This window comes from Portunus trituberculatus, chromosome 6, assembly GCF_017591435.1.
Source record: "Portunus trituberculatus isolate SZX2019 chromosome 6, ASM1759143v1, whole genome shotgun sequence".
Lineage (NCBI taxonomy): Eukaryota > Metazoa > Arthropoda > Malacostraca > Decapoda > Portunidae > Portunus > Portunus trituberculatus.
This window is the reverse complement of record NC_059260.1, coordinates 8,120,002-8,144,778: the sequence shown is the minus strand read 5'-3', so window position 1 is coordinate 8,144,778 and position 24,777 is coordinate 8,120,002. Positions and strand designations below refer to the sequence as shown.

The following is a 24,777-nucleotide window of genomic DNA, read 5'->3' as shown; positions in this document are numbered from 1 at the left end:
AGAAGCACATGGGACAAAAGCATAAAAGAAGCACTCTCTCTCTCTCTCTCGCACAGTGGACAGATCACTCTTCCCCAAAAGTCCGTGTTGATAGGGAAAGCTGTGGTCCTGCTGGTGAAGATGCAGCTCCCGAATTGCGTGTATGAATGAAAGATGAATGAATGAGGGACGATTGTCTGTTACTGGAAAAAAAAAAAAAAAAAAAAAAAAATATATATATATATATATATATATATATATATATATATATATATATATATATATATATATATGTGTGTGTGTGTGTGTGTGTGTGTGTGTGTGTGTGTGTGTGTGTGTGTGTGTGTATATGTGTGTATATGTATATATGTGTATGTATATATATATATATATATATATATATATATATATATATATATATATATATATATATATATATATATATATATATATATATATATATATATATATATGTAAATATATATATATATATATATATATATATATATATATATATATATATATATATATATATATATATATATATATATATATATATATATATATATATATATATATATATATATATATAAATAGCACTGTGGTTAAGCCAACAAACTATCTCTCTTCTACTTTCTTTCACCCCTTTCTTCACCCCTACTTTTCCTCTAGCTAGCTCACTTTTTTTCTTCATCCCTTCTATTAATAAAAAAAAAAAAAAAGAAAAGGCGTGTGGTGTTACGCAGATACAGCCACGGGATGTGTTTACTGAGCCGATGACAAGCCAGGTCTCCGTGTATCTGTGGACACTGACGTACGTACATAGTTCGTCGTGGTTCACTCCGCGCCTCGCACAAGGCCTCCAGGAACACGTCTGCCCTGAAGTGCTCTAGTCGTCACTCTTACTATAATGATGTATTGTTTTACTCTGGATTTTACTGGTTGTTTAATACTTTAATGCTTTTATCTTCTTCCTTTAAAGTAATTTCATGTACATTTAAAGAATTTTGTTTTGTTCTCTGATTCTACTTTCTTCTTGAGCTTGGATACCCGGCGCCAAGTGTCCCTGTGGTATGCAGATCAATCACTATTCCATGGACAGGTAGTACTGTGCCATTTCTTACATTTTTATTTGAATAAATTTCTTAATTGTTGCAGTGACGTCATCCACGTTATCGATGGCTTACTTGTCGTCACTAAGGTCGTCTTTGTTGTGCAGTCTTTAATACAAAAATAGCTTTGTTTCTGTTGCGATTATGAAGTTACTGATGATTAAGTTGGTAATTACCTCTTCATGTCAGGCCAACACCTCGTCTGAGATGAAGGAGTCCTCGTCATAAACATCAAGAGTACCAGAGGCTTGCAGTTTCTTTCTCTGTTTCTCTTAGTTACGATCGTATTTATTTCCATCACAGTGAATCCTATTTAAGGACAAATATCTATTTTGCCAGTTTATACTTAACCTGAATAAATTTTGAATTGATTTGATAAAAACAAAAAAAAAGTAGTGATAGAAATATATTTACTTGATCAAAAAATGAGTTGATGGTGTCTTACATTATACCGATCAATCAAACCTCTCCGTGGTGGTGGCGTGGCAGAGGGGAGTGCGTGGCGGCTGACGGTGTGTGTGTTTTGTACGGGCACAAGGACCTGCATCATTGGCGCGGTAACAGGGTGTTCTTTTCCCGGGGGTGTTCTTTTCCCGTCAGCGAAGTATTGGCACCAGTAGGGCGGCCGTGGTACTCTCATATTTCGACTGAATTTGGCCATTTGTCTTGTGACTTAATAAGACATTTTGCACCGCCAAATATCTCAATAAATGAATGAATTCATGAGAGTCGCACGTGCCTTCCCCGCGGCATTACACTGATGCAGTCTAGTGTTGCCAAGCCCTGAACGCCTAGCCGCCTCTGTCCACCTCCCCTCGTCTCCGCTGAGGCCAGAGGTTCCTCGTCGCAATAATATATTCATGCGACAACAATTTGCTGCTCATATTATCTTCCCTTTGATGAAGGAGAGGTGCCCGGCACGCTGAGCTGCGGGATCAACCCTAAGCGAGGGGCGGCGCTCACCCTTGCTGCGTTTACTGCACCTCCAGCCTCTTTAATCCCCCTTTCCACCTCTATCCTAGCCTGGCCTGGCAAGGGGTGGAAGGGCGGTGATGGTGGTAGTAGCAGTAAGCAGTGGTGAAGGTGGTGGTAGTAGCAGTAATAATAGTAACAGCACACATCCCTATCCAACTGATAATACTGATAAAATAGCATATCTCTGTCCATATAACAACCAGATCTTTGAATTATTTTAAATCTTTTAAAGTTTCTTATTGGCTAAACGTGTTTGAGTCCTCACTAATGCTTTATGTTCTGTACGTGGCATTTTTCGGTGCCAGCGAGACTTTGGGTCACGTGTTGTCGCCAGACGAGCAGCACGTTGCAAGACGTGAAGGTTTTCGGGCAACATTCATCACGAGGCCACGCTTCGAGAGACAGGCAGACACCAACACGTTACTGAAGCGTCTGGTGTCATGCATTTTTCTTCATTTTCAGAACTCAAGACGTGGTGACAAACTGTCGGTTTTGTGGTGGTTGAGTCAGTGAGGACGTGCACCTACTACACTAGTACAAGGTCTCACCCTCACAGATGGCTTATTTGTGTTGTTTCTGTCACTTAGTCCATGAGTTTTACTCAACATCAATAATACCAGAGCGTACCTACGGGGATTATCTGTTCTTAGATTAAAATTTTGGTTCCACGAAAAATTTTGGTATATTGAAAACTGGAATGGAGAGAGAGAGAGAGAGAGAGAGAGAGAGAGAGAGAGAGAGAGAGAGAGAGAGAGAGAGAGAGAGAAACAACGCAAGGTTGAACAGTTATCGAAAGAAGCCATGCGTGAAATCTCACCGCGAGAATATCAGAAGTGTGTGGCGCACGCAAAAAAAAAAAAAAAAATGAAGACCAGTTCGTGGAGAATGACATAAGTAATCAGTCACTTCATGGAACATTCTGTAATAAACTTGGGTGACGCCAGCAATGAGGAGCCACTCTCTCTCTGTGTAGAAATGTACAAACTATAAGAATATATGTTACATAAGTTGTTTATAAATACTCTTCTTCATGACTGAAAATAAAACAATAAAAGAAAGTAAGGTAGAAGTAAACAATCTAGACAAAGGAATGGCTGAGATAAACAAGCAAGTGAGGAAGCACGTACAGAATGCAATAGAAGATAAAGCAGTGAAAAAAATCGGATAGCAGATGGCGGTGTCAGCTGTCACGATGGAACAAGAGCCTGAAAAGCCCATGATTTATGACCAGGCTTCCTCGGACAATAAATAACAGTTATCGCATGTGAAGAATGACGTCGGGGGAGGACGACACTCGGCGGCCTCCGCGTTATAAGAAAGTGGGAATTGCCTTCGTCTAGATGTGAGGGAGAGAAAGAAACGAGGCCAGCATGGGGAGGAGGAGGGAGGGAAGGAAAGATAGAGGGAGATGTGAGGCACTCAGCGTCCACGAGGAATAGAAGGAGGAGGGGAAAGAAAATGAAGATGGAAATGTGAGGAATTCACGATCCACGGGGAGAGGGAGGAAGGGAAAGAAAGGAAGGAGATACAGGGAACTCTAGTGCACTGTACTGTACCTGTCTCTCCTGGTCCTGGCGAGGAGCGGCGAGTCTCTGGTCTGGTGTGGCGTCGTTGTGGACGTAGCGATGCCAACATATTGACACTTGTGATGTGGTTTACTGTGTGGAAGGTCGATATTAAGGCCTCATTATAAATGTTTTCGAGTACTGGCTTGCCTTTATATTTTTATCTTTATGCAGAGAAGAGACATTACTGCACATTACAAATCCATAAATATAGGCATTTTTTCCACTTTTACGTCTGGCATTCGGCGATGGTGTGTGTAATCAACTATCTATCTTACTAGGAACAACAATGCCCTTATTTTCATTTACATAGGAAAAAGCTATTAGCTAAAGGAAGAAAACGTTTACAAACACAAAAATTGGAAAGCAGCGTTCGCCTTTGCTAGAGTGGCCTTACCATGAATCGGTATTGTGAGTTACTTACTTCCTGAGGACCGATATGGCAACACAAACACCCCTGCTGGCCTCCGCTATAAGCACGGCACAGACTGGACCTCCACCCTCGCTTCGCTTGTACTGTTGTTAGACCTGTGTATGCGTTAAGGGTCGCTCGTGTTCACTTGGGTAGTTTAATTTTTGTTCACTAACCTGTGGCAAAATAAGCAATGGTGTGTGTGTGTGTGTGTGTGTGTGTGTGTGTGTGTGTGTGTTGTCCCGTCACATTATGGCTCTCATATTCTCAAACACTTATGTGCTTCACCTCTACTATTTCAAAAGGCTTTACTGAAATTTACACGAGTTTTAGTGTTATTATGGTTCTAGAGGCAGACTGATAAAATTTCTATATTATTAACTGGAGAAGCACTCTTGAAGACCTCTCTAACCATCTCTATGGCCTTCGAAAACAATAGCCTACATCTGTCAGCGCATTGCTTTAAATCTGTACCCCGATGACGAACTGCTTGCCTCTCCTGCGTGATGTCTGACCTGCTACAATGAACGTGACAGTCCAGGTTAGACAGTGCGTAGCCTGACGATCCTGGAGAGAACAGATTTCTATACTCTAAGACGTCTAAATAGAAGAAAAAAGAAAGAAAGAATGAAAAATCTGGATGTTAAAATAAGATACGATGAGATAGACCTTTGAAATATATGATAATAAAGACCAAACCAGATGATGGAGAGAGTCCATTCGGTTGTTGTTGTGTGTTCCCCTCTGGTGTGTGTGCATAAGCTCGCTCGCCTTTAGTGATATATTTTCAGCGTTACTCCTTGCTTCGTTAGAGAGAGAGAGAGAGAGAGAGAGAGAGAGAGAGAGAGAGAGAGAGAGCTTGTGCCGAGAAGGTCTGCTGGGAGATAAGAAAGATGACAAATGAGGACTGACCGAGGAAAGTGTTTGGCTTCACGGTAAGGAAGGAGCTCTTTTATTGTGTAAGGTTTTATTTTGTGAGACAGAAAGAAAAAAAACAATAATTCAGCTAGTTAGTGCCGGCGAGGGCTTGGCGAAGAAGAAAGATGATGAATGATGACTGAATGAGGAAAAGCGTTTTGGCATCAAGGTTAAGGAAAGAATTATATTTTATTGTACCGTATTAGCCTCTTTAATACTGAGACACATTTTAGCCACGAGATTTGTGTACAATTAGACCATTTTATATACATTAGGAAGGGTCTATGGAGGTCAGAAGATTAGTGGCCACAGTCTTCACTAATTTAATGCCCACATAAGTTTCTGAAGCTGTATAAAATCACCAAATTGTAAGCAGAATTGATATGGAGACACGTCATGGTGTTCAAGAGGTTAATAATTACTTCATTTTTGTTCTACGGAAACTTGGTTATTTGTATCAGGAGTGATCTATGGACGTTAGAAGATTAGTGGCCATAGTCTTCACTAATTTAATACCCACATAAGTTTCTGAAACTGCATAAAATCACCAAATAGTAAGCACAATAGATATGGAAACGCGTCATGGTGTTCATAGGGTCAATAGTTACGTCAGTGTTATTCTACCGAAATTTGACAACTCAAGAGGCCTTCCGATTGTATCCAAGTGAACTCTTCAATTGCAATGGGTTTTTTCTTTTCTTTAGATAAAATGTGACGCAATGGTTTTTTTGGTATAATTTTCAGGTGCTATTGCCAGAAAAGAAATGGTAGATAGAGACAATTTAGCACATGTAGTTTTCAAAGTAGCTCGTGCATACACACACACACACACACACACACATGCCCGGTAGCTCAGTGGTTAGAGCGCTGGCTTCACAAGCCAGAGGACCGGGGTTCGATTCCCCGGCCGGGTGGAAATATTTGGGTGTGTCTCCTTTCACGTGTAGCCCCTGTTCACCTAGCAGTGAGTAGGTACGGGATGTAAATCGAGGAGTTGTGAGGAGTTGTGACCTTGTTGTCCCGGTGTGTGGTGTGTGCCTGGTCTCAGGCCTATCCGAAGATCGGAAATAATGAGCTCTGAGCTCGTTCCGTAGGGTAACGTCTGGCTGTCTCGTCAGAGACTGCAGCAGATCAAACAGTGAAACACACACACACACACACACACACACACACACACACACACACACACACTCACTCTGTATCTGTCTCTGTCTCTGTCTCTGTCTCTCTCTCTCTCTCTCTCTCTCTCTCTCTCTCTCTCTCTCTCTCTCTCTCATTCCTGCCGGTCATCCTGATTCTCGTCCAGCCACACTCACATCCATCTCTCCTCTTCGCGGCCACTGCACATCCCAGATAAATTCATTCCGGTGTCCCTGTGTCTTCTGTGTCTTCTTGAGCACTAATGGCGCCGTTAAAGTTGCGGAACACGTCACGTCACTGCATAAAACTTTCATCAAGACGTGCAAAACACATCCCGACAACTCTTAACTCTCGGGCATGAGTTACAACGTCTTCCTCCTCAACATTCTGCAGAGCGCCGTGATAACCGCCGTATCTTCCCTTCCGCTGCATCCACGTCAACTTTTCGCAACTCGTAAAAACTGAGCTTGCAGACTTCTTTTCTGACCAGAGACTCTTTCCCCTCCATCATATTTCACGTTTTTTCGTTTAGCATAGATGTTTTACTTTTCATAATCATTCACTCATTATCTAAGGATTGTGAGTATCAACTAAATGCCAAAAAGATGCAACCAACGCGTGAATGCTACAACCAATAGCCAAAAAGATCCAACTAACGCGTGAGTATCACAACTAAAAGGCAAAAAGACACAACCAACGCGTGAATACCACAACTAAAAGCCAAAAAAGAGGCAATTAACTCGTGAGTACCACAACTAAAAGCCAAAAAGATGCAACTAACTCGTGAATCCCACAACTAAAAACCAAAAAGACACAACCAACGCCTGAATACAACAACCAAAAGCCAAAAAGACACAACCAACGCGTGACTACCACAACTAAAAGCCTAATAGATGCAGCTAACTCTTTCCTTCTTTGTAGAGAACCAGCACTCAAGTGGGCCTTTTTTTAATCTTTTCTTTTTTTTTTACCCTTAGCTGGCCCTCTTTCCTACATAAAAAAACAATGAATAATAAATAAACAATTCCAATCAACACCTAAACACTACAACCAAAATCCAAATAACTGCAACCAGCGTCTGGATACTTTCGCTTTCACTTACACTGGTCTTGTGGAAAGGTTGGAATCTAAACCGTTTCTTGACAATTCCTCTCTTCTGACTGACATTTTTCATACTTTTCTTCAGTAAATTTTCAAAAGCAATGACGATCTGCTGCTGTTTGTCCTTCTTTTCTGTTCTCTCCGGCAATGTGGGCATCAGTATATTAATTTTGGGCACATTCTTGACGGTGGGGGTGTGCGATATCAGGCCTCAATTTAATTACCAAGCATCCGTTAATTAAGTTCTGCCTCTCCCGTTGCACATCCAGTGAGTAGGAGTGGAACACACACACACACACACACACACACACACACACACACACACACACACACACACACACACACACACACACACTCACACGAATCATTATTTGACCCTTCGGTGTAAAACGTTCCTTCGTATTTCGGATGCTAATTAAACAGCTTACCATAATCATCATCGCGAGGATAAAATTAATAAGTGTCGGTGAAATGCTGATACTTTTTCTTCCTTTGTGTTTCTTTTTCTTAGCTAGTTTGTCTTGTGGCAGCGTGGAGGGGCGGGTATGTACACCTTAAGGAGCTACAATGAAGTAAGAGTTAAGGAAAAGCCAATAGCAAACGTTTCAATTTGTAGAAGTAAAGAATATTGTCTTGTGGCAGCGTGGAGGTGCTGGTATGCACACCTCAAGGAGCTGCAATGAAGTAAGAGTTAAGGAAAGGCCAACAGCAAACGTTTCAATTTGTAGTAGTAAAGAATATTATTTCGCAATTCCGTCCCGAGTGAAGAATATTATTTCGCAATTCCGTCCCGAGGCAGCCTGATACTTCCCTTCTACCTGCGTTTTGTTTTCTATGAAGGAGGGAAGACACAGCCAGGGAGGATATTTCAGCCCACCAATATTCCAGTGTTTCTTCATCGGCGTTTCCCAATACTTTTCTTCAACTTTTGTCCGTCGTCTTTGTCATACTTTTACTATTCCTCCAAAGTCGCTTCCATCTATCTTGGTGAAGGACTTACCCTGAAAGTCGCGCATTATTGGGCAAAAATCACGCCATTTTTACTTATTGGGTACTACATTTTACCAGATTTCTGTATTAGTACATGAAATATTTTGTTAGTTGTATGAACATTGTTGGATTGCCGCTCTGCCCTTGTATAGCTAACCATGAAGGAAGCTATCTTATGTAAGCTTGGAGATGAGCAGTTGCTCCCCGCCACCAGCAGAAGCCACCAGCAGAAGCCACCAGCACCAACACTCTACTCGTACCATGTCGTAACTGAATACACTACTTTATCGCATCTATTGGCGGCTTGGTAACTTTGCCCTCATAAGAGTGTCTAGTTGGTAACTTTGGTGAAGCCAGGCCCTAATTGCCTCCCCACACCCACCCAACTCACTGCATCCAACAAAGTAAGCAGCGCTATCACCAAATAACAGTTTTCTCTGTCAGAGTGAGACAGACGCAAAGAGATTCAGTAATAATGCTGAAAATTGTACCTATCCTTCATTTGGTGTCAAAAACAGCGGGCGTTAAGTGGGCTCGCGTTTCATGGCGCATGTTGACGCGGTAATTTATGGAAGCGTTCGTGTTTGTCTGGCCGTAAAAGTAAGTGTTCATTTCCGGCGTGGTGAGAAACCTCTCAGCTTTGCTTCCCCGTGTCGGCAGCTCCCGGCTCGGAGGTTATTAATGTTGTGTATTATTGGCGGCGCTAGCGGTGGTAGTGGTTGTGATGGTGGTGGTTGCGGCGGCAGTGTCAGTGTGGCGGGTTGCAATGGGAGGTGGCTGGTGTAGCTGATCTCTCGTGTACTCACTGTTATTTGTTACTTTGTTACATAAAAACTTTTCCTTTGCTTATCCTTCACTGTTCGGACATTTTATATTCATTATTCACTATTGCCATTTTTCATGGTTTGAAGGTTTTGCAGCTGCTCCATTTGACCACAATATCGCGGCGGCCATGATCCAAAGCAATCAGTCTATTCACTAATCACAAATTACGTACACCGCGTCATTTCTTTCTGATCAACATCCATCTTTGAACCTTACAGTGATGAGACTGGAAAACCTATTCCGTGGATCGCTTTACTTTATAGCAAGTACACTGTATAGATGCAGAGATTTTAAGTGTTCAGAATTGTTGTATATTGCAAGGAACGATTATGATTGTTGTTAATGTCATGTAGCTTCCTAAACTAGTGGGCGCTCCCTTCAAAGGAGAATGAGAGAAACACAAGGAGAATGAGATCATATGCCCCAAAATTGTTATATATCTGCTCATCTATCTATAATTCCCTCATTGATTACTCGTATTGCAGTGAACGTCTTGCATTACAGTGACAGCCTCGTAAGGGCCAACAAGTCTGCAGCTATTTCCTTTCACTTCAGATTTGTTGTGCTTTAATCAGCAGCAGCAACACCAGCAAGAGCAAGAAGCAGCAACAACAGCAAGAGAAAGAAGCAGCAGCAACAACAACAGCAAGAGGAAGAAACAGCAACAACAATAGCAAGAGCAATGGCATAGTGGATAAGGTGGAGAGCGTGGGATCGGGCAGACGTCCATGCATACGTTGAAATCCCACCACGTATCGCGTCGAAACTATGCCATTTGTCGAGTGGTTTAAAGTTACCTACATGTCACCCTGATACCCAGGTTCCAGGTGGCTACACTAAAGATGCACTTGGGTGGTGACATGGGCCCTAATACGGGTACCACTATAAATAAAATTGCCTGCGCCACTAATGGAAGGAAGCTTAACAGCGCTTCCAATACTCTTCAAGTATACCTACAGGCGTTATAGGCCAGGACATTAAATAAAAGAAACAGCAGCAACAACAACAGCAAGAGGAAGCAGCAGCAGCAACAACAGCAAGAGCAAGAAGCAACAACAACAGCAAGTAACAACAGCAGCAGCAACAAGCAAGTAGCAAGCAAGTAATAAGCAAATAACAAGCACTGGTAACAAGAGCAAGAGGAAGAAGTTCTTGTACTTAGTCTCGTCTGCTGCTGGAGTTGTTGTTTACATGCCTTGTTCTACACTACACATTTGTCCAGTGCGAGTGTATTGTAGGCGTGTTGTTATTGGGCGGGCAACAAAGTGTACGGTTCAGAACACTATGCAATGGCAATCTAAAGAGACAATTGTTGGAAAATTTCACGTTAATGGGAGAGCAATACTAATGGGTGATACGTTTGGCCCGTAATGGCAGGGGAGACCGGAGGCGCTGCGGCGTTTTGTAAGGATTTTAAAGGCTCGTGCAATAACTATGGTGAAAAAAAAGAGAAAGGAAAGAAAGGGAAAGAAAAAAAGAGGCTAAAACAGCAGGAACAAAATAAAAAAGTATATTTATCTTAACATGGATGAAAAATGTTAGGAAAAGTAAACGGTAGAAATGTGATATAAGAATTACGAGAGCATGCTTAGTGCTTCCTTCAATGTTCAGGTCCTCCCACTGGTATTTTTTTTTTATTAAGAGGCCAGACAAGGACAACAAAATATTAAAAAGAGGCTCACTTGAATGCAGGCTCCCTAGAAGACAAGTAGAAGGTTAGCCAAAATTAGGGAGCAAATGTCTTGATACCTCCCTCATAAAAGAAGTCAAGTTGTAGGAAGACGGAAATCCAGAAGTAGGCAGGGAGTTCCAGAGTTTACCAGAGAAAGAATGATTGATTGAGAGTACTGGTTAATTCTTGCGTTAGATTGAAGAGTTTAATTTCTTCAATACTGAGACACATTCATACCTTGATTTTTGGTTAGGATTAGACGATTTTATTTGCATTAGGAAGCTTCTATGGAGGTCAAAAGATTAATGGCCAGAGTCTTTACTAATCTAATCCCAATATACGTTCCTGAAGCTGTAGAAAATCGCCAAATAGTCACCAGAATTAATATGAAAACGCGTCCTTGTACTGAAAAGATTAAATAAGACAAAGGAAAAACGACAAAGTGAATGATAATGAAGACTGGTGGTGACGACTTCAGACTGTACAAACACAAAGAGACAGAAGGTCCAATGATTTCCAGAACTTCATAAAGCTTGCATACATTCTCTCTCTCTTTCTCTGTCTGTTTGTCTGTGTCTGTCTGTCTGTCTGTCTGTCTGTCTGTCTCTCTGTGTCTGTGTCTGTGTCTCTGTCTCTGTCTCTCTCTCTCTCTCTCTCTGGCTTTAATTTTTCAGGCACTTCCCAGTATTTCTGTCCCCGCACATACGGCCACTGCGTTATTCAGGCCACAGCATTTAGCCTCCACAGTGGGCAACAAAGGCACTCACTTACCAGCCAGACTAATGTTGAAGTGTTTAAAGAGTCTGTGGTCTCCCTAACACTTTTACAGCTTAACATTATCAGTTCGGCTTTTGTAACTACCACTGGCTGCTGTAGCTTTCGGGGAACGGCGTGAAGAGGGAGAGAGGGAAGCGCTATTGATGTGCTGAAAAAATAAAATAAAAACACAAACCAATATTTACCGTACAGGGTGAAGAGAGGAAGGCCTAACTTATGTGCTGACAAAACATGAGTAAAATAAAAGCATAAACCAGCATTCTCCGTGTAAAGATTGGTTCTACATTCTCACAAGCGGTTCATTAATCATCTCTCGTTTTTTTTTTTTTATATATAGTACTCTGGTATACTTGATCTGATCCAGGTGTCTATCTTTTTTTCAACCAATGTATTAGCCCATCAAGCTTGCATGCGTATCATTCTTGGTCATGAACATTTTATCATCAGCTCACACAAGTACACATGGTTTGGATGGTTTGCTTTGGTATTAAAGTTAGGCGCATGGTTTGGATGAACGAGTTACACCGTACAGTACAGTATAGGTGCACCTCACCATGCTGGCTCTGGTGCCTACGTCACAAGGCCGCAGCTCCTCTGATATGGCTCTAACCTGTTCTAATATTGGCTGAGGCTGAAGCGTGAAGGAAGACAAGTCCAAATCATCTCCAACTGAGGAGGGATTAGAACACGACGTCTCTGCGGTGAGAGGAATGAAACACCACCGAGCAGACACTTACGAACATCATGATGCACAACAGTAAATGTGTTGGAACTCGAAGTGACTGCTGCGTTCCTATTTGTCAATATATATGACATCTGTTGAACTGAGGCCATCCTGACGAGCGTTGGGATACCAGAACACCCGTGGTCTTTGGCAGGAGGCAGCTGGTGAGGGACTGACAGCCACACCTTGCGCGGTGTCACGTCGTATATGATCAGGTCGCCACCGTACAGTACCACGTCACATATAAGCCTCTTCCCTCGTCTTCATTAATTTTTTTTTCATGTTATAGCCTATAGCGCCTGTAGGTCTACTTGAAGAGTATGAGAAACGCTGTTCAGCTTCCACCCATTAGCGGCGCAGGCAATTGTATTTTATATTTTAGGGCCCATATCACCACCCAAACGCATCTTTGGTGTACGGCAATTACATCTCCACCTAGAACCTGGGTTCCATGGTGACATGCTGGTAAATTTAAACCACTCGACAAATGAGTTTCAAGACAGTACGGGGTGGGATTCGAACCTTGGCATGGACGTCTGCCCTATCCCACGCTCACCACCTTATCCCCCTACGCCACCACCAAGCCACCGATTAACTCACAACCATGCATGGTTATACGATCATTACATTTACAACTCAACAATATCCGAATATCTTTTCTTTGATATCTTTATGTACAGTATGTAGTCCATGCAATTTGTTCTCCAGTTAACAATATTTACTTTCATTTCATATGCTTTAATAATTCATACCTCGCTTGAATTTTCTTCCTCGGCAACCAACAGGTTTCATTATTTCTTTGCCTTTATATTCAAAGTCCAACGTGTCTCATTTTCTTGGCCTCGCCTCGGCCTCTCTCTTGCCTCGTTTGCTCCTCCAAACTTTTGTTGCTAAAAACTTATGCCATTTTTTTCTTTCTTTCCGCCGAGACACTGAAGTCCCCCTTTGTACTCTTTTTTGGCATCTTTTTAATTAATTTTCTTTCCTCCATGCACCCTCAACACATTGTCCACTTTTATCTCGCACGACACGCCCCCCTCCCAACCCCGTCCCCCTCCGGTGTAATTGTTTCCCCGCTCACCGCTACACTACCACCACCACACCACCACCATACCCTGTACCTCGCTCCCTCAAGAATGCTCTGCCTTGTTAGATTAGCACTTCTGATTCGTGATTATATAAGTTTTGTTGAGATGTTATAACTATTCTTTAAATATCATGCCATATTATTAAGTGTTCAAAGTGATTGGTGGTGCACAGCATTGCGTGTCTGGTTATTGCAGGCAGTAGATCTTTAAATTGTGCCGCAGCGAGCAACAATAATTTTGTGTTGCTGGCTCAAGTGTAACTCCTTTTCTTTTTGTTCTCCGTTAACCTCTGCAGTACTGAAACGCATTTTTATCTTGAGTTTTGGGTATGATAAAACGATTTTATTGACATTACGAAGGGTCTATGGAGGTCAGAAGATTAATGGCCAGAGTCTTTACTACTTTAGTCCTCCACATAAGTTTCTAAAGTTATATAAAATCGTTATATTGTAAGAAGGATAGAGATATGAAGACGTGTCTTGGTACTGAAGAGGTTAAGGTGGATGCGACACTGGGCACAGCACAACACATGTATCCGCAGCTCCACCTCGCCTTACCTGTAGTATGAAGGTGATAGTATATCCCGTGCTTACTTGCTGCGTGGTAAACGGGGCTACACAAGCGTCGTTGAGGCGATGCGTGCAGCCCGCCTGGTGCCGGGGACGGGGAGAGGCTTCCATTGTGTATGCCGTATGGGGCGAGGCTGAACATTAGCCTCGCAGCGTCTAGAATTCGAACCAGATTCGAACATAAGCTTCGTTAGTTATGAGCCAATAATCATACTGACTGACCATTTTCTTACGAAATAAGTCATGGTAGTATTTATTATCATTAAAAGAAATAGTGTATGATAGTATTGCTGTCTTCGATAACTTTTTTTTTTTTTGTAAGAGGGAAAACTGCCAAGCCCCAGAAAAAAAACTGTATTAGAAAAAAAAGGCCCACTGGAATTGCAGTCTCCCTAAAAGATATGAAAGAACTAGTTAAAAGCTAGGGACAAATGTCTTGACACTTCTCTCTTAAAAGAAGTTAAGTCGTGGGAAGATGGAAATGCAGAAGCAGGTTGGGAGTTCCAGAGTTTACCAGTGAAAGGTATGAATGAGAGTACTGGCTAACTCTTGTATTAGAGGGTTGGACAGAATAGGGATGAGAGGAAGAAGAAAGCCTTGTGCAGTGAGGCCACAGGAGAAGGGGAGGCATGAGGTTATCAAGATCAGTAGAACAGTTAGCATGAAAATAGCGATAAAAGATAGAAAGAGATGCAACCTTTCGGCGGTGAGAAAGAGGCTGAAGACAGTCAATCAGAGGAGGGGAGTTGATGAGACGAAAAGCTTTTGATTCCTCTCTATCTAATAAAGCTGTATGAGTGGAACCCTCACAAACATGCGAAGAATACTCCATACAAGGACGGATAAGGCCCTTGTACAGAGATAGCAGTTGGAGGGGCGAGAAAAACTGGCGGAGACGCCGCAGAACGCCTAACTTCATAGAAGATGGTTTAGCAAGAGATGAAATGTGAAGTTTCCAGTTAAGATTATGAGTAAAGGACAGACCGAGGATATTTAGTATGGAAGAGGAAAACAGTTCAGTATCATTGAAGAAGAGAGGATAATTGTCTGGAAGGTTGTGTCGAGTTGATAGATGAAGGAATTGAGTCTTTGAGGCATTGAAAACTACTAAGTTTTCTCTGCCACAATCAGAAATTTTAGAGAGATCAAAAGTCAGGTGTTCTGTGGGGTTTCTGTATATGATTTGTTGACTTCTTGAAGGGTTGGTCGTCTCTGAAAGTACTTGGAAAGATGTAGGGTGGTATCATCAGTGGAGGAGTGGATAGGGCAAGAAGTTTGGTTAAGAAGGGCATTAATGAATAATAGAAAGAGAGTGGTAGATAGGACAGAACCCTGAGGAATACCAATATTAATAGATTTAGGAGAAGAACTTGAGATAAAGTTGCAGAGAGGATAAAAACCGTAGGAGGGCAGTTTGGAAATCAAAGCTTAGTGCCAGACTTTATCAAAAGCTTTTGATATGTCTAATGAGACAGCAAAAGTTTCACCGAGATCTCTAAAAGAGGATGACCAAGACTCAGTACGGAAAGCCAGATCACCAGTAGAGCGACCTTGACGGAAGTCATACTGGTGATCAGATAGAAGATTGTGAAGTGACAAATGTTTAAGAATCTTCCTGTTGAAGATAGATTAAAAAACTTTAGACAAGCAAGAGATTAAAGCTATAGGGCGGTAGTTTGAGTGGTTAGAACGGTCACCCTTTTTTAGGAATAGGCTGAATGTAGGCAAACTTCCAGCAAGAAGGAAAGGTAGAAGTCGATAGGCATAGTTGAAAGAGTTTGGCCAGGCAAGGTACCAGCACGCAAGCACACTTTTTGAGAACAATAATAGGGACCCTTAAGGGACAAGGGACAAGCTCAGAATCATCCATGGTGGAGTTTTTAGGAAAGGTTTGATAGAAGAGCTCAGCTTTGGAGACAAAAGAGATGGCAGTGGTGCCATCAGGATGAAATAAAGGAGGGAAAGATGAAGAAGTGAAGTTATTGGAGAGGTTTTTGGCCAAATGCCAAAAGTAAATTTTACACCGTAGTTAGTGAGGTAGTATTGGAACAGCAGACTCTTCAGAAGACTGAGGAGTGAGACTGAGGAGTGAGGAGTGAGGAGGAGCATGACGTGGGCGCCCTTCCTTAAACCTTCTCTTCCGTGCCACCGTTAAGAGTGAGCACTGTGATCGTTGCTCCGTGGAATATGGACTCCCTAACTCGTCGTTAAAGGTCACAGAGAGGGCAGTAGTGTGCCAGAGTATGCAGGAAGATCGGTTGTTCAGTATTAGTGTGACAGAGCAATGAGAAATGCCTTACTTATAAAACTACAGGCAGGGTGTTGAGTGCGGGGCAGGGAGGCATGTACAGGGAGGCGTCGGTAATCTTGGAAAGCTTCACACTTCTGGACAACACCAGCATTCCAGTTTGGTCCCGCTGGCTTCGTTAGCTGGTCAGTTATCGACCCACGAATTGATATCATGGGACGAGTTGGGGGTTGTGTTGTACTCACGTAAGCAGATCGTGTCTTGTGGTGGCCATCACACACTGCCCCTGCTGGCGGCTGGCGGCTGGCGGCTGCTACATGAGCCTGTTGTGTGTCACTTGAATAGTCACAGCAGACCTTTGCAGCGGTGAAGGATGGTTGGAAGTGTAACATCTGAACCCTAACATTCATGCCCCACTTGTTAATCCCAGCCTTCCCTGTTTACTCTTGTCCTTGGCCTCAGCGGCTCGGTGTTTGCGCGGCAGCCACCAGCCAGGCAACCACCACTCCCACCAGATCTCTGACCCGCACTGCTCCCTTGGCCTCTCCGGGGAATTCTCCCATCCGGTCTTTGAATTGCTAGTTACTTCACTTCTGCATGGGTGTGTTTGTATTGTTGCCATTGTTATCAGTCATTGTCTGGTTTGGGGCTTCATGTTTCTATTTTGCCGGTATTATCGTCAATCAATACCTGGTTGGGGGCTTCATCTCTCTATTCTGCTGGTATCATTATTAGCTAGTACCTGGTTGAGGGCTTCACCTCTATTTTGGTTTTAATTTTATTAGTTGATACCAGGTGTGGGCTTACTTTCTCTATTTTGTTAGCATTATCATCATTTAATTCAATCCTTGTGTGTGTGTGGGTTTCCCTCTCTACTTTGCTATTATTATTAGTCAATACCTGGTTGAAGTGTGATCTGAATGCAGACTCGACACCTGGCCATGATGACTTCCATGCAGCTTAATACATTATGTCTGATTGGCTTATTTTTATTAAATCTCTACACCACAATTTGAAGTACAAGTGAATTTAACTTTAATTGGAATGTTGGAGGATATCAAAGGCTGATACCGGGTAGAAACACAGGTCAGTCAGCACAGTGAGGTGGAACAAGGTTACATAAACTGTTTATCACTGCAAATTTTGAATATTGGTAAGGTTTTATCTTGCCACTCACTTCTTGGGCGTACGGTGCTTCTTGGCAGCAACACACAGTTATTGAAAAGTTGACCTGAAGGCAGACAGAACATGTGAAGATCAGCCACATGGGAGTCGCATGCGATACCAGGTGACTGAGTGTTCGAGGCCGCAGTGCGTTTTGGTGAGTCTTGAGTGTTCCTGGGGCGGATTTTGTTGTGGCTTGTGTTCTGTCATTCTAATTGAAGATGTTATGGAAGGGAAAGGAAAGCAACACTCACGTTCGGGTTTATTGTAAAAATATTTTCACAATCGTCTCAAGATGTACAAAAGTTTATATATACGTATGCTTCATGAGTCACTACCTCAGCACAGGTCCAGGACGCGCGACTCCTCACCTCACTATCACAACGTGAGCTCTCTCTCTCTCTCTCTCTCTCTCTCTCTCGTCCGCGTTCGTCAGTTAGATACGTATAATGATTTATATAGTGCAGTATTTAAACGGGATGTTTTAACATATATGCATCTACATATATACACAAACTAAATCGGTACACGTAAACAAGAGTTAGATTTTTGTTTCGAGATGTGTAGGGACCAGTTTAGTTTAGTTCTGTTTGGCAACAAGATGGTGGTGGACCGCGAACCACAGTGGCGAGCGGCTCCTCCCTCCCTCTCTCCCCTGCTCTGCACTCCCGCCTATTTACAATACATACATAAACAGTCAATAAGCCATGAGGAAATAGGGTGGATAAGAGACAGCTTCCAGCCCTCGTCTGACTCAACATTTCCAAGATAAAATACATAGAGCTTAATATAACAAATTTCTTCACCTTTACTTAATGTTACTTGAGATTTAATATATTTCGTATAAATTATTTCATTATAATCATCTCGTAACAGGTGTGTGTGTGTGTGTGTGTGTGTGTGTGTGTGTGTGTGTGATCCTGTTGTAGTGGCGTATTTAAAGCACATGGATCAGTGAATTCTATCAGCCTTTACATTGACGCATCGTTGTCTACGTACAGAGGCGCCAGCAATGGTAGTTTCACCCTCTGCTTTCCTTTCCCTGTGCGCCAAGTGAAGATGACGTCATATACTAGTGTCCAGTTACAAAGGCGCCTTGAAATCTGTCAGTCTTCAACCACTACGGCGCCTAGAAATAAATGAAAGAATCCATCTTTAGTTATTACGTCGCCTATAATGAATCAGTCGCTAATTGTATTTTCTTCAATTTTATTTTCGTTAAGAGCTCAATCAATAAGTAAAAACTGCCACTCTTAACTAAGTCAAGAAATTTCAAAAAGGGGGAGAATCTGTTTCTGGAGATGTTATTTCAGTCTATTTAATCTGTTCCTCTGAATCTTTGTAGCTCTGTTGTAAGTCCAACTGTTCAGCGTTATTCTTTACTTTTACAAATCTTTATCAAGGAAGGACTGGACAGACTCCGTGTTGGGCGAGTGACATTTAGCGCGTGAGGTTTGCAAGATTCCCCTCGACTCTTCTGTCTCCTGAAGGCCACAGAGGCTTAGCGTGTCTTGAATATCTCTCAACTGATAGCATTTCAAGAGTTTTCCCCGCCATTACATGAGAAAAGACACGAGGACGGAGAGAAAAAAAAGACGTCGCGAAAAATTTCTTTAGATTAGTCTTTGAAAGAGAAATGTACCGGTGAACTCAGTGTGTGTACCGTGAACTCAGTGTGTGTACCGGTGAATTTTAGGAAAGGAGATCATTCCTACTGTCTCGATTAACATTTGGGCCAAGAATATCAGTGTACCGGGAGAAGCGGGGCTGTTAATGTACCGGGTCAAACGATGTGACTGGCAACATTGCAGTACTGTATATCGGTACTCTGGAACAGGCGATCCTTCATTACACCAGTAAGCTAAAACCGCTACAACTCGGCCACCGGTAGAGAGAGCCAGGCAACCCTTGTGTGCAGCGGTGGAACCTGGATACACAATAACTTGGGAATGAAATACGGGACGCAATTGTAATATAAATCCATTTACACATAATATCATAAATCTCACGGCGGTTTTATTCGGAATCGACAAGTATCACTGATTTTTATATTAGTTTTTTATAACTGTAAAATCACACTGAGGTAGGGAATGAGTAAAATGAAAAGGATGTTGACACACAGATCTGCCTACTAAGATGACAAGGGTGGTGGTGGTGCAGGTGGTGGTGGTGGTGAACATCGATGGATAGACGCCGTGTTCTCTTATTAATGCTTACACTGCATGTACAGTTCGAGTGATGGTATGTGTGGTCAGTTAGTTGTGCAATGTGGTGTATAATGTAGTGGTGGTGGTGGTGTCATCATGTTGGTATGTACTTGGCGGTGGTGAGTGTATTCTTACTCGGTACGAGGCGTTAGTATATGCAGTCCTGGTGTGTGCGTGGTGGTGTATGAGTGAGTATATCGCTTATTTCGTAGCGGAGGTTCCTATCAATGTTTTCTCGCAAGTTTGTGTGTATGATGACCAACATCACTTCAGCTCTGTGATGAGGCGGCAGTCTCTCCCTCCCTCGGCAGCACAACGCCCTGGCCTGGTGAGCGAGGACGCTACCCACGCTAACCACTAAGCCCTTCGGAACATCCGTGGTCTTCAGTCGCTTGCCACGCAATTCGTAATATTGAAGTCGTTCGGTACATAGCTTATGGTCGCTTGCTACACATAAGTCTTGGTTTCTAGTTCGCGCAATAAATCATCATTGGTCTACAAGCATGGTACACTTTTTGTAAAGTCATTTGGCAAACAAACACTCGTAAGTCTTAAGATACACAATCCTCGTCTCGTTCTGGTACAGTACACCTGTGGTCTCCGACGTGTGTCTCGTGGATGTCTGCTGTGTCACACTGCCTTCTATATTTACACTAGTCTTACAAAGGTTTCGTCTTGAGCACAATGACATCTCCGCCTGCTTTTTTTTTATTTCACATATTTCTAATTTGTAGTAAACTAACATCAAATGAGAATAAAAAATATATGTATAAAAAAACATTTTATTTCCTGATTTCATGAGTATAGGAAACAAATAAAAAATAATTTCCTATAACTCGCATTAAATAACGTTGTGCTGGTTTGTGCTCCGTCTCGTGAGGAACATTCGAGGTTCCCTGAGCGGTGTCTTGGGATCTGCTTGGGGTCTGTTATCTTCGTTTCCTGATAAAGCACGCCGCCGCCGCCGCCACCACTGTGTACTGCAGAGTCGGTGCGAAGGAGTGAGTGTCTTTGCAGGAGTGACTGGCTGAAGCGTCACACACTGACGCTGACGGAGTCCCTGGCGCTGAGGCAGTTGGCGTGACAAGCACCTACACACGGGTAAACTTTGTAGCTATACACCGTCAAACAGGAATCAAATGGAATGTGATGCACGATTACTTATACATATGACGACTATTAGACGGCACTCTCCTGGTGACTGGTCGCCAGGAAGGTGCCCACTGCCCTAGGGTGCGGAGGGGCGCCGCCCTCCCCCGCCCTGTCACCGCCGCGGCGTATGGTCCCGTATACGTTGACACCCTCATCGCGCCTCCTGTCTTGCGCGGCGGAGTGGTGGCTTCGCGCGGGGTGCAGCACGCCGGCCAGGTCATGCAGGGAGGTGGTGGTGGGCATGCAACAGTCAGCGTCGCGGCCGTAGTCCCTCGGGTTCACCACCATCTGTGGTACGTGCGCTGGGTAAGGCTGGTACGAGTGCGGGGCGAGGCTGGTGTAGACAACGGGTTCCTCGCGGCGCCTGATGCCAGAGCTGACTGGGGCCCCGGACATCACCTCCACGTACTCCACGTCCATTCCCTGCAAACCACACACACACACGCATACAGTTGAGTACACCGAGCGCAACCCACCACTCTCACCTGGCGCCACAGAGACTTACATGACACTGTCTCAAGACAGTATGTAGAACAGTGATCACTACCCGAGTTACCAATCTGGTGGAATTACTTCTAATGTTTTGTGTTCCATGATCTGCTGGCAACAATCGCCTTATAAAACCTGACAACTGGTAATTTTAAGCAGATCACAGGTCTTCAACGAGTGGAGAACGCTAAGCACAGTGGATGAAGTGGTGTGTTGTTGCTCACTACTGACGGACCACCAGGACTACCACGTGCGTGCACGCTCACCTTACTGGGGTTGGGCAGCGTGGTGGTGACGCCCGCCACGGTGTTGCCTTGTAGGATGGCCACGGCTTCCACACAGCGAGGGGCGCCCACACCTGTGCCAACGCCCGCTCCTGCACTCCCCGACTCCTCCAGTCCGCCAGCCTCCTGACCTGTAGGGGGAATTTTGTTACATAGCGGTGCGGCCATTGCTGTTGAGCTTTGAGGTGTTGTGTTGTGGTGCTGTCGGATTGTGTCGGTATGTCGTGATTATGTCAGCAGTAACTGTTTAAAGATGAAATAATTGCTTCACTCAACTATATATAGTTCGAACTAGTGTTTCGTTCATCTTGGATACCATTACTTTGGTGTGCAAACTACGAAACATATGTCCATTCCTTGTGGTACAGGCACCGACTTAGTTCTGCTATGCAATTAGCTCTGCTGTTCCTTATATGTAAACACAGGCTAATCGGAAAAGTAACAGTACATGTGATATATCAGGGTTTGAAATCATGCATGATGTCAATACTGGAAGACTTTGATATTTATCTAACCTCAGCTGACACACACATCCATTGCCTTAACATCTACCTGATCTTGTAATAGGGAAGCCACTATTATAATTTTTCGCTCATGCATAATGTACATAACAATACATAATAATGCACAAAAGGAAAATCAGTTTTACATAGTCATTTTGATTCAAGAAAGTTATTTTGATTAATGACAATAGTTAATTGATGTGATGCGAACATAATGTGATTAAATCAATAATTTCGCGATTGCCAAGAGGTGGAACAACTGGGAACATACACAAGCCTGCCACCGAAGAACACTCTACAAATGCTGCGCTTTGAGACATATTCGTCGTGTCTTTTAATCACTGTGGCATTGGAGCAGTGAAGCAATCAATATTGAGACAGTGTGGTCAGTGCTGTATTGGTGATGGTGGTGCGAACGCTGCTTGTTTGTTTGTGGAGGAATAAGCCAGTGTGCGCGGCGGTGTGGGGACATTGCTGTGCTGGCCAACCATCAGCTGGAGGTCAAGGTGAAGCAGGTCTTGAGGGGAACATCCCGGCTTAAGTTGAGACCTTTGACTGGTCATTATTTGGGTGATTACATCTGACTGGTGAAGCAAGCATTGGAGACAAACGAGCTCATTAGTGCACCAGTGCGGCGCTGCTCAGATACACGTGGTGGAGTCTTGGCGTCCGTTACGAGATCATGCCTTGTATCTTGGCTGTAGATTTTATTAACCAATTTACTCTAAGAGTCTAACTCGTTGGTCCTGCACATACCCTTTTCATAATTTCGGTAACCAAGCTTCCTGTGTTCTGGTTTATAATTTCAAGGTTTATAATTTCAGTGACAGAACAGAGAGAAATAATATGATTTTTCAACGAGTTTAAATTTCATTTCAACCCATACGACGGAGCCAGAGCTTACAAGCGATCATAATGATAATCTTTATACTTAAAGTTCGTTTATTTACACCGCAATGCTCTCTCTCTCTCTCTCTCTCTCTCTCTCTCTCTCTCTCTCTCTCTCTCTCTCTCTCTCACACCACAGAGCCACAGGACGTCTCCCCACACTATGCTTTACGAGCCACAGTGACTCGCCAGTCTCTCAAGCAAAACCTCTAATCAAAATCACACGATAACAAAAACAAATCCCTTTATTGTACAGACCTACTGGAACTGTGTACTAAACCTCTTCTCCACTCCTCTCCTGCATACTGTTCCTCCACTTCTGCCACCTGTCTTGTGTCTCTTCCATCCTCACGTAGATCCACCACACACACACACACACACACACACACACACACACACACACACACACACACACACACACACACACACACACACACACTGAATTTTCTCCCTCCACCACCACTTTCACTTCACACTGCCTCTCACACAACTTTATTCTCCTCTCACTACTTGAAACATATCACTCTTCCTTTTCTCTGCAGACGCACTTACCACGCATCTGTCCTTACGGCCACAGAATACTTCACTACAACATTCACTTCCCTCTCTACCACCGACACCACCATCACCACCACCACCGCCACTCTATAATTGTCACTCTTCTTCCTCATCACTCTTGTCCCATATCATTACTACGTGTCTCTGTCTTTCATTACATCTTATCATGTATACACGCCCACACGAGCAGGGGTCTCTCTCTCTCTCTCTCTCTCTCTCTCTCTCTCTCTCTCTCTCTCTCTCTCTCTCTCTCTCTCTCTCTCTCTCTCTCTCTCTCTCTCTCTCAGTAGAATTATTTACAAACTTAGATCATGCTTTCATGCTTGACTAAAGACAGTCTAAGATACATATATAACACCTTAATTCACCCACATATTTTGCATTGCTCTGCACTCTGGGGGAGGTGCCTGTGAGTCTTACATCAAGGCACTCATCATTTCTCAGGAAAACCTTTTGGGAACAATGGCATTTAAGTAACGTTTTGATCACACTAATTGTATATTCAAATATTTTAGGCTATTAAAGCTTCCAGATATTTCATATGTGCAAAACAGGCATTTTTGTGCACAAGTCTTTGTACTCCTTCCAGTTAGACACCGGTTTCACACTCATTCAGCACAGCACTGCCACCAGGAGAGCCCGGCACCTACACACACCACTCTACAGGACGTCTCATGCCTAGCAGTGTGTGTTCTGTTCAACTGCTTGGAAAAATATGCCACAAAAATTAAAAACTGACACCAATAGCAAGAGTTTTAAACAGAGAATAATGAAGGAATTGCTAGATAGGTGCAAAAACAGTTGAGGGTTATGTTTAGTTCCATTGACGTTTGTGTCTTGTATTGCTAAATTCTTCCTGTCTTTTGCATTCCTTTTAGTTTTAAGTTCTTTAAAGATATGATTCTCTTATCTTATAATGGAAACATTCGCTCTTGTTTCGACCTGCTTCCTGTGTTGTTTTTTCTATTATATATATATATATATATATATATATATATATATATATATATATATATATATATATATATATATATATACACACACGAGTGTTTATGTATGTACATGTATATGTGTATGTATGTGTGTTTGTATATGTACTGTACATGTATAGGTGTATGTGTGTATGTATGTTTACTTATATGTATGTACGTATGTATTTTTGTATCGTTCGCGGCCATAACTCGTCACTTGCTGTGACTTTTATTTCCTGGTAAACAGCCTTTGGGTCCCATGGAGGCTACGGCTTAAAGGACCATCTAGCCTTCACAGATTGTATAAATAAACCTGCTGCTTAATAGTATGAAGGCTAATAAAAAAAATCAATCAATCAATCAATCAATCAATCAATCAATCACTCTCTCTCTCTCTCTCTCTCTCTCTCTCTCTCTCTCTCAAACACTTGAGAAATGAAATAACAATGATAATAAAATGGCAATG

General features: G+C 42.8%; 1 protein-coding gene across 1 annotated transcript in view; it reads right to left on the bottom strand.

The window, feature by feature from the left end:
* Positions 1–17,509: 17,509 nt before the first annotated feature.
* The window catches only part of LOC123517387 (nephrin-like), a 385,107-nt gene continuing 377,839 nt past the window's right edge, over positions 17,510–24,777 (bottom strand). Inside the window, exons 15-16 of the mRNA XM_045277400.1 lie at positions 21,374–21,522; positions 17,510–21,041 (exon numbers count right to left, since the gene is read on the bottom strand). Coding sequence (XP_045133335.1) covers positions 20,646–21,041; positions 21,374–21,522 — 545 coding nt within the window. The 3' untranslated portion in view covers positions 17,510–20,645. The remainder of the gene's footprint in view (positions 21,042–21,373; positions 21,523–24,777) is intronic.